General features: G+C 45.4%; 1 protein-coding gene across 1 annotated transcript in view; it reads left to right on the top strand.

The window, feature by feature from the left end:
• The first annotated feature begins 1,794 nt into the window (after nucleotides 1-1,794).
• LOC124795981 overlaps nucleotides 1,795-18,825 on the top strand; it is a 28,839-nt gene continuing 11,808 nt past the window's right edge. Inside the window, exons 1-2 of the mRNA XM_047260062.1 lie at nucleotides 1,795-2,176; nucleotides 7,222-7,444. Of these exons, the coding sequence (XP_047116018.1) occupies nucleotides 1,795-2,176; nucleotides 7,222-7,444 (605 nt within the window). The remainder of the gene's footprint in view (nucleotides 2,177-7,221; nucleotides 7,445-18,825) is intronic.

Below are 18,825 nucleotides of genomic sequence, written 5' to 3'. Positions count from 1 at the left end.
ATGTTCTGACTGACTGGCTGACTTACTGGCTCACTCATCATCCCCCTGCCCAAACCACTCAGGAGAGAAACAGGAAATTTGGAGAAGGTGTGGATCTTGTACTGTACGCGTCGTTCAAGAAGGGCTTTTTCGAAATTCCAACCCGAAGGGGTGAAATAGGGGAAGGAGTTTTTTTTTTTAAAAAATGTCGCTATTAAGGCCGTTTCGATGCTAGACCAACGAAAATTAGTATTTGGTTTCTTGGTCAGAAATAAAGAAATACCTGTTTCGAAATTTAACCCCATTGGGGGTAAAATAGTGGGTAAAAGCGTTTTTTTGCGAATATGTAATTATTAAAGAACTACTAAAGTATTTTTAAAGCTACATCTATGAATAATGGCATTTGACTTCTCGCCTACAAATAAAAAAATCTGTGTTTCAGTGATTTTAGAAAATGAACACCTAAGCGAGTTAAATAGGTGATGAGACCTTTTATGACAATATTTTATTACAAATGCATTTTTGAAACAAAATCTATGAAAATTTAAATTTGGCTTCTCAACTAGAAATAAAAAAATTGTGTGTTTCACTGTTTCTGGAAACTCAACCCCTAAGGGAGTTTAAAAGTTTAGAAAGTATTCTGTAATTGGAGCACAGCGATCAGTATAAAATGCTAAAAATCAAATAAAAACAGTCTCGATAGCGTTTTCTGAATTTTTATTTGATAGCAATCGGTTACGGCCCTTTCCTTAGATCATCTTCAGGCTTTTGAACGTCATTATGGCTGCTGGTTGCGGCGGATGGAGCGAAATCCTTAGAAATAAGATTGTCAACCTTACTTCTGAGGATCTCCCAAGATGGTCCGAACGGCCGAAACCAGTTGCTAACAAATAAAACATCTGAAACTATGATCGAGACTGTTTTTATTTGATTTTTACCTTAATGGAGTGCAACAGGGAGTGAAAATTTTTAAGAAAATATTTCTTTACAACATCAAAATTTTTAAAGGTAAACTTATGAAAACTGATAAGTTATTTCTCGGTTAGATATAAAGATATATTTCTTAAAGGATGAAAGTACAAATTAAAATATCTACACAAGAACACAAAAAGCATGATTAACAAAAACTTCGGACTCAGCTGAGAGAAAAGACAATGCTTATACGGCATTAATTAGCGTGAAAAGCTTAGGAAGTGTTTCACCTTGTAAACAACATAAAAATTCGATTAAACGAAAACAAAACAAAAAAACTCTGCAGGCCATACAATCTATGCGAGCGAAGAAGTTGGTGCTAAGCCAGTCAAGAATAACAGGAAACTCGTGCCTTTGATGATGATGAAGAAAGTTCTCTTCAGTACAAAATAACAGCAATAGTTTTTTTGTTTGCGCGTCTAAACTGTATTTGCATCAAAAGTGATTGCTTTGGTTACATAAAATCTCAGGAGGTACGCGAGCAGCTAATTTTTATTACTTAAAAAATGCAGTTTGTATTTTGTTGGCTACTAAAATACGCAGCGGAGTAACATCGAACGATGTGCAGTTCTAATTATGTGCAAAACAAACAGATTAACAAACAAAAAACAATAAGAAGTCTTCGGCTCCCTGTTTCTCCTCTACACATTCATTTATGCTTCTTTCCTTACTGATACTGTCAATACTACCAGTATTCCTACCGTTCATTTCGTCATTTATGTACTCCCAAAACCGTAGTTTTGGCAGAGCGCAACTCTAACTACACATACCCTGTACTGTAGCGTCAACGACAAACAGTCGTTGCCTGCTGCTCACCCTACACAGCCTCATTATTAGTGAACCATGGCTGTCACAAATATCAGATCCGTTAGCCAAAAAGAAAAAAAAAAGTGGGGAAGGGGACGTGGGTTTTGGGATAAGGGTGCGACACACGAGAAGACCGTGTCAGGTGACCCAGTGTTTGTGAAGTGTAGAGACAGAGGCAGGGGCCGGAAGCGGGAGGCGGCGTCGGCGTCGGCGTCGGCCCGTGGAGCACCGCTCGAGGGCGCCAGCGGCGTCAATCAATGCGCGCCACACCGCTGGCGCCACGGAGCTGGCGCCACCGACAGCGCCCCACCGGGCTCGACGCTCGGGGCGCGGGCGTGCTTTCCAGCCCAAAGCGGCAAACGTTCAGCAAGTCACAGCCGTCGATCGACTTCCTCTGGCGCTGTGGCCACTGCCGCAGGTTCGTAGGGGACTGCACACAGCCACGGTCTAAAAGGCCGGGGAAACGGCTCCCACATCTTTGCCGAGATAGGGCAGAAGACGGATTCTCAACTCGACCTATAGTCACTACTCTTGTATCCACGAAAGGAGGAATAAGTACAACAACTGCGTTGTCGCTGTGTTTATAGATACGTAGTTCACTAAAGTCATTCTCAATGGAGAGAAGTCTTCCTAAGTAACCGTGATTTCAGATATGCCGCAGGGAGTGCCGTAGGACCGTTGCTATTCACAATATGTATAAATGACCTTGTGGATAACATCGGAATTCACTAAAGATTTTTGCGGATGATGCTCCAGTATATCGAGAGGTTGTAACAATGGAAAATTGTACTGAAATGTAGGAGGATCTGCAACGAACTGACGCATGGTGCAGGGAAAGGCAGTTGAATCTCAATTTAGACAAGTGTAATGTGTTGCGAATACATAGAAAGGAAGATCCTTTATCATTTAGCTACAATATAGCAGGTCAGGAACTGGAAGCAGTTAATTCCATAAATTGTCAGGGAGTAGGCCTTAGGAGTGATTTAAAATGGAATGACCATATAAAATTAATCGTCGGTAAAGCAGATGCCACAGTGAGATTCATTGGAGGAATCCTAAGGAAATGCAGTCCGAAAGCAAAGGAAGTAGGTTACAGTACACCTGTTCACCCACTGCTTGAATACTGCTCAGCGGTGAGGGATCCGTACCAGATAGGGTTGATAGAAGATATGGAGAAGATCCAACGGAGAGCAGCGCGCTTCGTTACAGGGTCATTTAGTAATCGCGAAAGCGTTACGGAGATGATAGGTAAACTCCAGTGGAAGACTCTGCAGGAGAGACACTCAATAGCTCGGTACTGGCTTTTGTTGAAGTTTCGAGAACATACCTTCACCGAGGAGTCAGGCAGTATATTGCTCCCTCCTACGCATATCTCGCGAAGAGACCATGAGGATAAAATCAGAGGGATCAGAGCCCACACAGAGGCATACCGACGATATTTCTTTCCACGAACAATACGAGACTAGAATAGAAGGGAGAACCGATAGAGGTACTCAAGGTACCCTCCGCCACACGCCGTCAGGTGGCTTGCGGAATATGCATGTAGATGTAGATGTATCACAAATCACACTTCTGCTACTGAAAAACTTCACAAATCTCTAATTTTTGAGAACACATCTGGTGGAGAAAGAGCGGCTTGGCTAAAAGTAATTTAAAAATGTATTAAAAAGGAACCCGACCGCACTAAAACATTTGTTTACAATAGTTGTCGGTTTCGGTCGAATGTGATCATCCTTCAGACAATTTATACCGTGATGATAAGCGGTGGCGGTGGACGGAGTGACGTTCGTGGAGTTATGACACCTGTGCTGTTCACCGCCACAGCCTACCTCATGCAATAAATGGTCTGAAGATGGTCACATTCTGATACAAATTTATTATCACTGTAAATAAGTGTTTTTAAAATTAGCTAATCTAGCGTGTAAATAAGGCAGCGCGAATTGGACTCAATTCATTACAGCATCGCATGTAACGATCGTGATATCAATAAAAAAAATTAAATACTGACCAAAAAAGAATGCGAGGAATCGATATACGTCGATGAAAAGTGAAAAAAGAGCCCGACGCAAAATCAATATGCATTGTAATTTGAAAGACTCTTTTTTCCCCTGTGTTTTATAACCTGTGATCTTGAAACTATAGGCGTCTTCCCAGTGCTGTGTGTTCAACTTTTGTACCATAACGCTATGGATCAATGCATCGCTAAACCGAGTTTCACCTGAATAAATTTTTCCTTCCAGAATGAATTTTCGCTCTGCAGCGGAGTGTGCGCTTATCTCATACTTTCTGCCAGATTAAAATTGTGTACTGGAGCAGGCGTCGGACCTGGCAACTTAGCCTTTCGCGGGCAGGTTCTTGGGCGACCGTACTGGTGAACAACAGAAATCAGCCTGAACTTGCCCGTGAAAGGTAAAGGTTCTAGATTCAAGGCCCAGTACGGCAAACACTTTTAATATCCCAGGAAGTTTCAAATGTTTTCTTCTTCACAGACCAACAATCACTTCTAGTGAATCCTAACAGTTTTCGCCGGCCGGAGTGGCCGAGCGGTTAAAGGCGCTACAGTCTGGAACCGCGCGACCGCTACGGTCGCAGGTTCGAATCCTGCCTCGGGCATGGATGTGTGTGATGTCCTTAGGTTAGTTAGGTTTAAGTAGTTCTAAGTTCTAGGGGACTGATGACCACAGCAGTTAAGTCCCATAGTGCTCAGAGCCATTTGAACCAACCTAACAGTTTTCAATTAAAACAGGTTACCTCCCTGAATAGGATTTCCTGTCACACGGTTTATCTCACTGGTCTCAATATACTCGTACAACACTCAATACGCCAGAACGGACACGAGACGCCAAAATTCGAGCTACGCTCGAGTAAATGCCTTTTAAAGGCATGTGACCTTACAGGTGTATAAACAAAGAATACTCCGGCAATTATACGGTTAGTATTCCATTTCCCCTAATACATCAGGATATACATGCCGATAGAGACGAGATGTATCGCTAAACTATTGTACCATAAGAATAATGTTACATGGCCTAGACAGGGAAATTTACTGTTCGTCTAAAATACCGGACGCACTCATGAAACAGTATCGTATGATGCCAATTCCGCGCATTTCCGGACGGAAACCGTTACAGCCTGTAGTCGTCACATGCGGCATTCAAAGAATGTTTCTTAGCTCCTACAGCGAGTAATTCTTACGTGTTATTCCAGTCACTTGGACTTAGAAGAGAAAGGCGCTATTGATTGTCACATATGCTACACTTTTCCTCGTTTATCACTCAACCGTTATTGATCTAGAGCGCTCTTTCAAGTTTGTGGATGCGTGCTTTTAGCGTATGGAGTGGAATAAATGCCTGCGCTTTCGTGTCTCAGATCTAGTTGCTATTACCGCCACTGTGTAGTGTTTTCTTGATGGGAGTAGAACGCCGCTCGTCCAACCTCGGAAAGACAGTTAAGGAGTTACTTGTGTGAAAAGACACAGCCCCGCCTCACAGTGACTGCGACATTCGCCTCATTACTGACCTCTCACTGTGCCTTTAGCAAAACATTAAGGAACGTCCGATCTGCCGCGCCTGATTCCCTGCATCTTTCCAGAGCTCACCTCATGGAACAAGCCGTGTTTTTTTGAAGATGGCTCAGCAACGGAAATGGAAAATTTCCAACGTGTACTCGTCGACGGCTTAGTAGCTTCCGTGGTAGTGACTCATACTACGTAATCGGAAAAGTCATGTGAATCTAGATCAACATTTATACCCCGTACGCCTGACTGCGCGTGCGACGTGTATCACTACCACTTTCGCCTCTCTCCTCCGCCATTCACGAATGATCCACGAAAGAAGAGAAAAAAGAAACATGACTTTTGGTAATCCTCTGTGTAACCTCAAAATTCGCTGACTTTACAGTCAAAATAATGTCATGAGATATCTGTGGGAGGATGAATTACATTGCTTGACTCTTGTCGGAACGAGCGCTTACGTAATGCACAGTAACAAGCCTACCCGTAAAGTGCAACGCGCTGCTCTGGCCAGCTATTTTAATTACTTTTCCCCGCCTTTACTCTAAATCAATCCAGCAAATACTGTACGGTTTCTTCGGTGGGTAACGGCCCTTTGCCTTTCGGCTTTATTGTCCGGACTGCGTCTCTGATGGAATCATGACTCGAAGACAAAGGGTTTGAGGAGGAAAGTGTTGCAAACCACGCGGCGAAGTATCCCTACCTGTGTTACAGCCGGAATAGTGTGTCACGGAATTATATCGAAAATATAATACGTACCGTAGCAACTTCAGTAAAAAGTCTTGATCGCAGTGATCATTTTTACTTCGTTACTGGTTTCGGCGATTAACAGAACATCTTCAGAGCTTTACTATTATAGTTACATCTGTAATGTGTCAATCTCTCTTTGTTAGTGAAATACAGAACTGTGAAACGCTCGTCGATAGATTGATTTTGTTACAGATTTTCAGTAAGAGTGGATTTCAGATCCCATTCTGACGATGCAGATTTCAATTTTCTGTGATTTCCTAAATCGTTCAATAGAAATCCACGGCTGTTATTTTGAAAAGGTCATGGCCGAATTCCCGCCCACCTTTTTCCACTCCGTACTTGCACTTTGCTCTCCGTTGAGTTCGTCGTGGACAGTATGTTAAGTCGAGTCATCCTTCCGCTATACGATGGGGAACGATATCTAAACATAACCAACTTCCTGTATTTCTACCATTTCAAAAATTTCAGACAGTGATTTTTGCTCCTGACAGATAAACCTGATGATACCGCTGTGAAAGCGCCAATAAAGCACCTTCATATATCTAAGCGCCTTTTGAGAACACCTCATCAGTCTTGGCTTTTTAATTTTTATAATCTTTTTGGTAATTTGACGGTTATTGAGTACTGAGTTTTGTTATTACAACGGTGTGTGAGCTTACTAAAAGTTTAAACGAGCTATGAAATAAAAATAATCACTGGAAATTAAGACTGTTTAGAAATCTAATAAGTGCAATCCAGAAACTGATGACACTTACTGGGACATTAAAATTGTTTGCCGTACCAGGAATCGAACCTAGTGCCTTCATGTTCTACAACCAATTCTCTCACTGACTGAGATATCCAGGCACGCCTCACAGCCAATCCACACAGCTTTGCTACCATCAGTACTGCTCCCCTACTTTCCAAACTTCACAGAAGTTCTCCTACATATCTTGCGAGACTAGCAATTCTGGAAGAAAGGACATTGCCTGTGGGCGCATGTCGTGAGTCGTGCCCGGATAGTCCGTCGGTAAGAGCACTACTCACGAAACGCAAAAGTTCCTGGTTCGAATCCCGGTCCAGCACTCGGTTTCAAATTGCCAAGAAGTTTCAAAACATCGCACACTCCGCTGCAGAATTCTTCAATAGGCGTGATGTCGACCATCGCGAAGAGTGAGCAATGTAAGAGCTGATCACTTGGTTAGGGATGTGAAAATGTCCAGGGTCGGAGCCGGAAACTGGACAGTGGCCAGTGGATAAGGAGGGCATGAGGGCCACTGGTTGCACAGTAGACGCCTCCCTCTGGAATGTATCGCCGGCAGCGGCGCGGCGGCTGCTGCTCGCTTGCCGCAGCGCGGAAGCCCCCGTGTGGCGCCAGCAGCGGCCGCTGCCGCCCCCGGCAAGATGGCCGACGGCGGCGAAGCTAGGCGCGGCGCGGCGCTGGAGGCGGCTGGCTTGGCTTACTCGTTGTGCGGGATGTCCTCGTCCTGCTCGAGGGAGGTCCGCGCGAGCACGGCGAGCACGAGCAGCAGCGCGGGCGCCGGGGAGCGCGCGGCCGCCATGGCGCGAGACGCGGAGAGCGGCGGCGGGGGCGGCGGGGGCGGAGGCGGAGGCGGTGGCGGCGGGGGCGGCAACGGGCTGCCGGCGTGACGTGTTCTGCGCGGGGGCCGCCGCTCGACTGGCGCTGCCGCCGCCGCCCGGGACCGCCGCCGCCGTCGCCGCCGCCAGCCAGCCTCCGCTCGCGCGCATGCGCAAGGGCGCCCCTTCCCACACTTCCTCTATTGTCATTTTACTCCATTTCTTCACTTATCCTTCCATTTACATTTACATCTGCACGCCGTAAATCACTGCCCCCGTGCGTGGCAGAAGGTACTGGCCGCCGATATTCTTCACTGCTTGTTCTGTTTCAGTGGCTATTCCGGGGGTGGAAAGAGAGAATGTCCGTTGTCTAACTGCGCCCTCTTATTTCTCTTGCAAACACAACCGCTTCCCAGAGAAAAACACATTGTCATTAGACGTTTGAGGTCCACTACGTAAGTGGATTGTGCGTGCAAGGACGCATGGGTTTCCGCAGCTGTGTGTGTGTGTGTGTGTGTGTGTGTGTGTGTGTGTACGACGGTAGAAGGCTACGTAGTGGAATAGTTAAATTAAATAATTAATTTTCAAAACTGTTTATTGCTACCTCTGTTATCTCGCTATCTCAAGTTAAATTGTTAATCTTCATCGTAATGGAATTTTAAGCTCTGTTCCCGTGCTTGTGGAATATAATAATGAATTAAAGAGTATCCTCCTCTTTCCAAGAACACAGTTCTTGTTTTGCTTAATACTCAAATATCTTTTTAAAAAAATGGTTCAAATGGCTCTGAGCACTATGGGACTTAACTTCTTAGGTCAGCAGCCCCTAGAACTTAGAACTACTTAAACCTAACTAACCTAAGGACATCACACACATCCATGTCCGAATCAGGATTCGAACCTGCGACCGTAGCGGTTGCGCGGTTCCAGACTGTAGCGCCTAGAACCGCTCGTGAGACATAAATGCGGCCTAGGCGACTGGCTGAGCGGCTAGTAAGGTATGTGGGTCCAGGACGGTCACCATACATTTTATTCCAAGTGTCGGTAAGAGCCAGATCTCGAATCATTAGCCGAAGTTCTTGAGAAGTCGAGAAATGTGGGACTTGGTCTTTGGGGTGGAGCACACAGTTAAAGGCAATTCCGTCACACACTAGTACTGCCGTACCGCCGGTGAAATATATGTCACATAACCGTAGAAGACTGGGAGGGCCGCTATATACACTTCTTGCAACAGAACAATGTCAACATCCGAAGAACGAAGCATCTCACGCAGCAACTGGATCTTCACTGCCGTTCTTATCGTATTGAGATTAATCGTGGCGATACGATACGCTTGTTGTCGAACCGCAGGTGCTAAGTTATCCATTAAAATTGGAATTGTCTATGGAACATTCGATTGTATCGGCACCTCTGCGTCCCCCAAAACCTCACCTGCAGTCGTTTCTCGATAGCCGGCGCCAATGGCGTTGGCCCCGTTGGCGTGACTTGCGTGGTGCCGTCGTCGTCGTGGTCATCCGCCCACACCGAGGAATTCAGAGCAAGATCGGCTTCCCTAGCTGTCTCAGGACATGGCATGGGTGCCTGCACTCCAGAATGGGGTGGGCAGCATCTGTCCGGCATATCGGCATCCGATTGTGCCTCTGTAGACATGTGTGATTTGTCCTCATTTGTGTTCGGTGGTGCCACACTGCAGCAAGTGGCGGCTGCCTCTGTGGTAGCGTCGTCATTGAAGGTGGAGTCGTCATCCTCTGGAGGCTGTGTCGCATCCCGTTCGGAAGTTGCTCTACGCCTCCGCTTCCGTCGCTTCGGAGAGCTTTGCTTCCTGGTGTGTCCTGTGTCAGACGATGGCAACGACTCACGACGTTCCGGCACAAAGGCCGCCGTTGGCACAATAAGCGAGTCTACTGCCATGCTAGCGTCATGCCTCGCGTCATCCGTATACGGGGGCGGCTCCATCGGAGTTGAATCCGTAACTTGTAGAACAGATGTGTCGTCATCGCTCTGTATTGGAGGGTGGAGCGGCGACTCAACAGTGTATATCGGCTGTCGTGGTAAAGTGGAAGCGGTAGTGAGGGCTGCTATGTGAGTCACGGGAAGTAACGTCGGCTGCGATGGCTGGTCCGCGTCAGCCGACGGCAGTTGAGTGATGCGACGTTGGATACATTCGGATCTGAGGTGTCCCTCCTTCCCACAACCAGAGCAGGTCTTCGGTTGCCCGTCGTAAATGATGATGGCACGGGAACCACCGATATTAAGTTCTATTCGGACCTGGCGGACTCCGTTCAGTACAGGATATGTCTGGAATGGCGTCCATTTTTCCGCAATATGATTATGAACCGTACCGTAGGAGCGCAGCGCGGCCACGACGTCCTGCGCCGGTATTTCGAATGGAAGTTCGAAAAGTCTGATCGTGCGGAGTCCCATGCCAGAATAAACGACGTGCCCAGTCTCCATATTGCCATCAACATGGCAGAAACGGAGGCCCTGTTTCGTCTCCCAAAGGATCAGTTCACATGTTGCGTTGTTGATGATCTTGACATAAACGATGCTACTCACAATGGACAAGTGAATGCCAAGAATGTCGGTCGCCGGGATTTTGGCCTCTTCTCGTAGGAATCGTTCTACTTCAAGTGCCTTGGGTCGTGCAAATTCGTTTCTGTATTGGTGCGCCATGGTTCAAAAATGGTCCAAATGGCTCTGAGCACTATGGGACTTAACATCTGTGGTCATCAGTCCCCTAGAACTTAGAACTACTTAAACCTAACTAACCTAAGGACATCACACACGTCCATGCCCGAGGCAGGATTCGAACCTGCGACCGTAGCAGTCGCGCGGTTCCGGACTGAGCGCCTACAGGTGCGCCATGGTGATCTACATGCTGAGTACGGTACGTGCGAAACGGCCGAGTACGATGTAAACAACACGAGCGCTCGCTCCGCGGCAGGAACACAGCGTGTCCTTACCGCAGCACGGCCAAAGGCCAACTGCCACTCAGCTACCGGCGACGGACACAAGCAGAGGTGATATTGTGGCTCCCTTAACAAGGTCAAACATTCTACGGTGATGGTGTTAACAAACTGGTCTCTCCTTGGGAGAAGTGCGCTCATCGCCATCATAACTATGGTGATAAATAAATATGTAGACATGTAAGAACAAAGATAAAGAATGTTAAGAACGTTTGATTTACTTAAATGCCTTTAAGAGTTTTGACATAAAAAAATCTGTAGGCATTACTTTTCAGCATGCCCTCTTAGAATCTTAATTTGCTGAGGTGGATCTCTAGCAATTTTGTTTTTCTCAAAACAAGGAAACAAGACCTGGTAGCTAATTGCATTCGTAATGATTACATCTGCGTAACTAAAACGCGCAACATCTTTGTTAACGTTACGTATATTCTGATATTTAACTGTTCATACAACTTTTTCACTCATCATCACCTTCGCTGCCACCTTGTACCTGAAAACGAAACAAAGTATGACGACCACGTTAACGTAAATTGATGTGATCGATGGTGGGTTCAAATGGCTCTGAGCACTATGGGACTTAACTTCTAAGGTCATCAGTCCCCTAGAACTTAGAACTACTTAAAACTAACTAACCTAAGGACATCACACACGTCCATGCCCGAGGCAGGATTCGAATCTGCGACCGTAGCGGTCACGCGGTTCCAGACTGTAGCGCCTAGAACCGCACGGCCACCCCGGCCGGCCGATGTGATCGAGAGGGCAAGAGTTAATATGAAAATAAAAGTGCCTATGACAAAAGTAATGGACTGCGATTAACAGGAGCAGAGCCATTTAGATGATAAAGGTACGGATCAATATTGAAATCGACAAGCAAAAAAGTCCTCGGGGAGAAGAGTAAGGTTTTAACTTCTGAACCTTCTTTTATCAGTCTTCTGTATGGTTTCATGTCGCCATCCACGATTCCCTGTCTGTGTCATTTCTTCATATCAGAGTGGCACTGGAACCTAATAGCTTTCAATTGTGGAAATCCTTCTAAAATGTATTACTCAAGAACTTTGGGCGCTATAGAGGACGCAGTTTCCGCACCAAATACCATTCCTTATAATACTCAACTGCTGTTAAACGTTTCTTGAGTATTATCTATTGCTGAATGCCGCGTGTCCTATGAGTCCACATGCCCACACAGGATATGGTGAATGAAGGCAACGTTGACGTTCCAGCTGTCCCAACACCATGACATTCAGCAACTACGGTCAAAACTGTACACGCGTTGGTGTCTGGTCGTCTGGTGTTGTTGGAACATTTTGGTAGACAACATCCATGACTGTTTCCTTCAGAAAAAAAATCCAGCGCTGTACAGCCCGGAGAATCGGGCAGGCGAAATAACTGGCTCCCATGTCAAATCCAGCTGTCAGAGTATTTATGATCCAGAATTCGTCGTGTTCCTAAGGCGTTATGTGCAGGGCAACCATCATGCAATACCACCACCCCCTGATTCAGAGGTACGGCGTCCAAGAGAACGGAAAGAGTGTGTCCTAAAAATCTGACGTATCGTCTGCCATTTTGGTTGCCATTTACAAAGAAAGGTCCGACAGCGGTATCACCATTAATTCAGTACCAAACAATAACGTTCCATGGCCGTTATGCTCCATCTGTCAGAGCCATGGTGGACTGTTGATGGCCAATAATGCACATTCTCATATTGACAGTTCCTTTATTCCTTTCTTCCTTTCTTGGAGGGCACCGAGCGAGGTGGCGCAGTGGTTAGCACACTGGACTCGCATTCGGAAGGACGACGGTTCAATCCCGCGTCCGGCCATCCCGATTTAGGTTTTCCGTGATTTCCCTAAATCGCTCTAGGCAAATGCCGGGATGGTTCCTTTGAAAGGGCACGGCCGACTTCCTTCCCCATCCTTCCCTAATCCTATGAGACCGATAAGCTCGCTGCTTGGTCTCTTCTCCCAAACAACCAATCAACCAACCTTTCTTGGAGAATGACTCCTAGTCGGTAAAAGGAACATCTGAGATGAAATTAGGATTAGTCAGAAGCTGTTGCTGAGCATGCTGACAAAACTGAACCTTGTTGTTGAAGTCATTTCCTCGAAGTTCTTGGTGTAAATGAACAAGGTAAGAATGGAATTTGTGACGTTGCAGAACGCGATGTGCACTTGCTTTCGAGAAATCAACTTCATTTTGAATTCGTCGTGTGCTGACTTGAGGATTCACGGCTACGGCAGCGAGCCAAGCGACCTCAGCAGCTTCGTCTGTTTCTTTTTCTACAATGGTTTCGAGTTCTTGCATTTGAACTTCCCGCTTCACGTAGAAGGGAAATGAGACGATCAAACATCCATCTGGAAGGCGGTGGCTCGTCAGGGAATCGTCTGCAGTGCAGTAGTTGTGCCTGAACGGAATTTCGCCCTCCTACAGCAAATTACAGTACAGGTACGTACAGTAGAGTACAAGACAAATAACATAATAATCACAATGTTCGCTAACAGTACTGAACATAAAAATGCAAGTTACTAGATTATTTCCTGTCAACGTACTTTCTCCGTAGATCAGCAGCATTTCTACCTTGTCGTCACGCGTGTGCGTCATACACCGTTACACAACAAAAATTGTAATCTCAATATGTACTACCGCGATGCAGTTATTAAGTTACTGTGATGCACAACTACACTGATATGCTGTGTACTGCACGCTAAAGTAACAAGAAATCAGGTGCATGGGGGGGAGGGGGGGGTCCAAGAGCGTGGGGGTGGGAAGAGGAGTACCTGTGTTTACAAGAACAGCAAATCATAAACAAAACCCACATCTCAATTACAGCACTACGTTGCGTATGTAATGTGTACAATCGGGGCAGTAAACAACTCGCTTTATTCACAATCTGTGTACTCTTTATCATTTGCAAATCTACGTGTTATTGACAAAAATGGTACAGTGTGGTACATTTTTGAATGTCTCTTGAATAGGGTATTACTGAATAAAATGTACATGGTTCCATTTAAAAAATTTTACCTCTACCCCAAATCTTCTACAAGTGTGGAGGTACCTAAAGGGTATGCCCTCAACGAGAGCTACCCAATGATATCAAAAAACACTGGCTCAAACTATTTTTCGTTTAACGCATCAGAAAGAAGTTATTATGGGTAAGCAGGATAAATGGGACACCGCGTATGTGACCTAGGTAATAATGTTGAAAGCCTCGTGATGTTGCTCTCGAATGATGCTGTTGTATATAGAGAAGTTTCAACGCTAAAAAATTGCAACCAAAAAGTTACGAAAAGATTTACAGAGGATTGATACTTGGTGTAGGGACTGGCACTTGGCCCTCAAAACAAATAAATTTGACGTACTGCGCATAGAAAAGCTAGAAAGGCCCCATTACTGTATGATAAAACGATTGCCGAACAATCAAATGGTTCAAATGGCTCTGAGCACTATGGGACTTAACATCTGAGGTCATCAGTCCCCTATAACTTAGAGCTACTTAAACCTAACTAACCTAAGGAGGATATCACACACATCCATGCCCGAGGCAGGATTCAAACCTGCGACCGTACGGTCGCGCGGTTCCAGACTGTAGCGCCTAGAACCGCTCGGTCACCACGGCCGGCGCAGAACGATCACTGGTTGGTTGTATGGATTTAAAATTGTTGCTTGCTAAACAGCGAAGTCATCGCCGCACTTTCTCAGGATCACGGTAGGGCCATCACGTGTAGTGCCAACAGTCAAGTACAAAGGAGATGGTGTTACGTTATGGAGCTTTTTCTTTTTAGGGTGTGGCCCCCTTATTGCACTTAAGAAAACACGAAATGGAGAAGAATATGAACACTTTTACGGCATTACGTGGTGTGTACATTAATACAACTGTTCGGAGTCAATGATTATTTGTACCAACATAACAAAGCAACCTGTTATAAAGCGGCTTCTGTGAGCCAATGGTTTGTAGATAATAACATTCCTGGAATGGACTAGTGTCCCAGAGTCCTACCCTGAACCCAATGGAACGTCTTTGGGATGAGTTAGACCGTCGACTTTGCTTCACTCCCCAGCGTCCGACATCATTAATGTCTCTCATTTCGGCACTTGAGCAAGGTGCCTTTCTCCCACAGACATTCAGCCACCATTCACATCCAATTGTATCCACTCGTCCAGGCCACTTTTATTTGCCCCACCCTGTAGATCAAGTTTTGCATGGGAGCCCATGTACGGAAATGTCATCCAACGACGCTGCAGAGTGGCAAAGTTATAGGTACCGACGCCTCTAAATGTATGTACACACAGGGTAATTCCGTGACGATGTTACAAACTTTCAAGGTCAATGGAGACGAGTAAATGTATCAATTTGAGATAAGGATCCCTGGTTCAGAAACTAACGAGTCGAGACTTAAGAGCAAAAATCATCTGACGGTGGAATCCATGTACCGATACTATTTTTGCTAAGGATTTGGGGTATGCAACTTTCAGAGAGCAAGACAAGATAAAATTTCCAGTAAACATGGGCTCAGAAACGCTTACCTGAGGAGCTAGTGTGAAACACATCCCTTCTATTGAACAAGTGCGCATAGCGTTTTAGATGTGGATTTTAGAGCTCACGTTTTCTAGACTTTTTTCATGTTTGGGTCATACTACCGCATCGACAACCGTAGCCGTACATCTATTCCACTGTCAGAAGTATCAGAACGATTTTCGTTTAAAACCTTATGATCTTAGATGTTAAGTCCCATAGTGCTCAGAGCCATTTGCTCATAACTTTCGACTCTTTCGTTTCCGGTACAGGGACTCTTATCTCAAATTGATACATTTATTCTTCTCCATCATCCTCGTAAGTCTGTAACGTAATCACGGAATCACCGTGTACACACTCGTACATATACAGGAGCGCACGTGCCTGTAACTATGACGCTCAGTAGCGTCGTTGGGTGAGTTGCCGGACATGTGTTCCTCTGTAAAACTTGATCAACAGGATGGGTCAAATGAAAGTGACTCGGATGAGTGGATACGATTGGAAGCGAATTTGTGGCAGCATTAACTGAGGAGGAAAAGACCAGCAGGTACTTCAAACAGGATGGAGCAACTGCCTATACAATCGGCCGATCATGGAGCACATTTACATAATCTTCACGGCTGACAAAGGTTTTAGCAAAGGTCATTCTGATCGCAGTCCTAGCTGGCTACCCAGGTCACCTGAACTGCCAGTGTACGATTACTTCGTGTGGCAGCCCTAAAGTCTAAAGTGCATCGCAACAACCCCCTTAGCCTTCTAGAACTACAGCAGAACATTTCGGATGAGACTGCAGCAATTTCAGCAGTCCAGCTTTGATACGGCTTCATCAACTTGCTGACCATGGCCCAGAAGTGTCAATAGATGAATGATGGTATTTTCAACATCTGCTATAGTCAGATTAGTATTGTATTTCCTTTCCCCTGCTGTGTTTCTTTGTACCCCGGAACTCTGACATTCGGACCACTTTGATTTGCCCCTCGACAACCTCTAGAAATGTATAACATGAATCGTAAAATACCCTGTTTGTACAACGTGTGCATTGTATATGACTGTAATTTCATCGTCATGGTCACCACTTTAAGCTCTACATGTAACTTCCTGTAGTTACAATGTAATCGTGCGCAGAGACATCTACATTTACATTTACATTTATACTCCGCAAGCCACCCAACGGTGTGTGGCGGAGTGCACTTTACGTGCCACTGTCATTACCTCACTTTTCTGTTCCAGTCGCGTATGGTTCGCGGGAAGAACGACTGTCTGAAATCCTCCGTGCGCGCTCGAATCTCTCTAATTTTACATTCGTGATCTCGGGAAGTATAAGTAGGGGGAAGCAATATATTCGATACCTCATCCAGAAACGCACCCTCTAGACACCTGGTGAGCATGCTACACCGCGATGCAGAGCGCCTCTTTTGCAGAGTCTGCCACTTGAGTTTGCTAAACATCTCCGTAACGCTATCACGTTACAAAATAACCCTGTGACAATGGTGCAGATGTTGGATAAGCTGGCTTCATTGTGAATATTTCTCTCAATTTTATCATCACAAACACTGCAATCATGTGTGATCTTAGTGGACTATGACTCGATAGTGTCCTTGATTAGTTGTGTGTCTCACTACCTGATACACGCCAGAAGTAGCAGCGTGGTCGACACAGTATTCGCAGTCATTTGGTTAAAGATAGAATCTGTTCTAAGCACCAGACACAAATTTTTGATGTTCTTCTATCCAATTGCGACTTTCGTCACACCTGCAGATGCGATCAGCCTGGTGTTTACGTGCAGGGGGATGGTTGGAATGGGAGCCTTGCTCGTAGCCATACGTGCAGGAAATTGTTCCTGATCGTCGTAGCTCTGGGTGAAACATTGGTCTTACTTTGTGAAGTGTTCTCCATGCTTGCAGTAATAGCTGTCAGTCTGATGCAGCGTCTCAAGCGTGGTTACTGCCCGGAAGTAGGACGATGAGCACACGTACTTTCTTTGGCTATCGGAACCAACAATGACACACTGCGGACACTTCACATCCAACGTGATTGGCTGTAATTCTGAAGGACTGTCCAGCATAACAATGGCCCACAATATAATCTCGGTAAACGCTGTTACTTGTTTGAAATTGCGTCCTGCGATGTTTACTGACCTAGTACGATGTTCGAAACAAACCACCATTTTGCCTAGTGGAACTCTATTGCTATTGCTCTGGTATTCCCGTGAATTTTGAGTGGTTACGCTCATTGTCTCATATCAATGCCCCAAACTTCTACCTTCTCAGAGTTCACAAGTCAGACTGATAAATTAGTGGGAGATTCTGATATTCGAGTCCTATGCTCACAGCACAGCAAGTGTTTAAGAATTTGTCTCCTGCAATTTTTTTTTGAAGGATGTAGCTGGTGAGTGAACAGTGTTCCAGTAGCCTCTACGTGAGGTACCAAGTCTCTTGATTGCCGCTCCTCTAAAATCCGAGATGATCGCTATCCATATTACCTGCACCGATGGCAGTCTAAAGTGTCACGTCAAGAATGCCTTGACAGAACGGTAACACATTGATTTCCATGCCCGTGGGGTATACCGTTGGTACTGGTGCGGAGCTTCCCAAATTTTCGAAGAGAACTACACGTATATACTGGGTGGTTCATTGATCGTGACCGGGCCAAATATCTCAGGAAATAAGCGTCAAACGAAAAAACTACAAAGAACGAAACGTCTAGCTTGAAGAGGGAAACCAGATGGCGCTATGGTTGGCCCGCTAGATGGCGCTGCCATAGGTCAAACGTATATCAACTGCGTTTTTTTTAATAGGAACCCCCATTTTTTATTACATATTCGTGTAGTATGTAAAGAAATATGAATGTTTTAGTTGGACCACTTTTATCGCTTTGTGATAGATGGCGCTGTAATAGTCACAAACATATGGCTCACAATTTTATACGAACAGTTTGTAACAGGTAGGTTTTTCAAATTAAAATACAGAACGTAGGTACGTTTGAACATTTTATTTCGGTTGTTCCAATGTGATACATGTACCGTTGTGAACTTATCATTTCTGAGAACGCATGCTGTTACAGCGTGATTACCTGTAAATACAGCATTAATGCAATAAATGCTCAACATGATGTCCGTCAAGCTCAATGCATTTGGCAATACGTGTAACGACATTCCTCTCAACAGCGAGTAGTTCGCCTTCCGTTATGTTCGCACATGCATTGACAATGCGCTGACGCATGTTGTCAGGCGTTGTCGGTGGATCACGATACCAAATATCCTTCAACTTTCCCCACAGAAAGAAATCCGGGGACGTCAGATCCGGTGAACGTGCGGGCCTTGGGTATGGTGTTTCGACGACCAATCCACCTGTCCTGAAATATGCTATTCAATACCGCTTCAACCGCACGTGAGCTATGTGCCGGACATCATAGCCATTCTGTCATGCAGTGAAACATCTTGTAGTAACATCGGAGAACATTACGTAGGAAATCAGCATACATTGAACCATTTAGATTGCCATCGATAAAACGGGGGCCAATTATCCTTCCTCCCATAATTCCGCACCATACATTAACCCTCCAAGGTCGCTGATGTTCCACTTGTCGCAGCCATCGTGGATTTTCCGTTACCCAATAGTGCTTATTATGCCGGTTTACGTTACCACTGTTAGTGAATGACGCTTCGCCGCTAAATCTGTAATCGTCCCGTAATTCACTTGTGCACAGTAGCAGAACTGTACACGATGTTCAAAGTCGTCGCCATGCAATTCCTGGTGCATAGAAATATGGTATGG

Source organism: Schistocerca piceifrons, chromosome 4 (assembly GCF_021461385.2).
Source record: "Schistocerca piceifrons isolate TAMUIC-IGC-003096 chromosome 4, iqSchPice1.1, whole genome shotgun sequence".
NCBI classification, from domain to species: domain Eukaryota; kingdom Metazoa; phylum Arthropoda; class Insecta; order Orthoptera; family Acrididae; genus Schistocerca; species Schistocerca piceifrons.
Note: the sequence above shows the minus strand (reverse complement) of the source record. Positions and strands in the feature narration are given on the sequence as shown.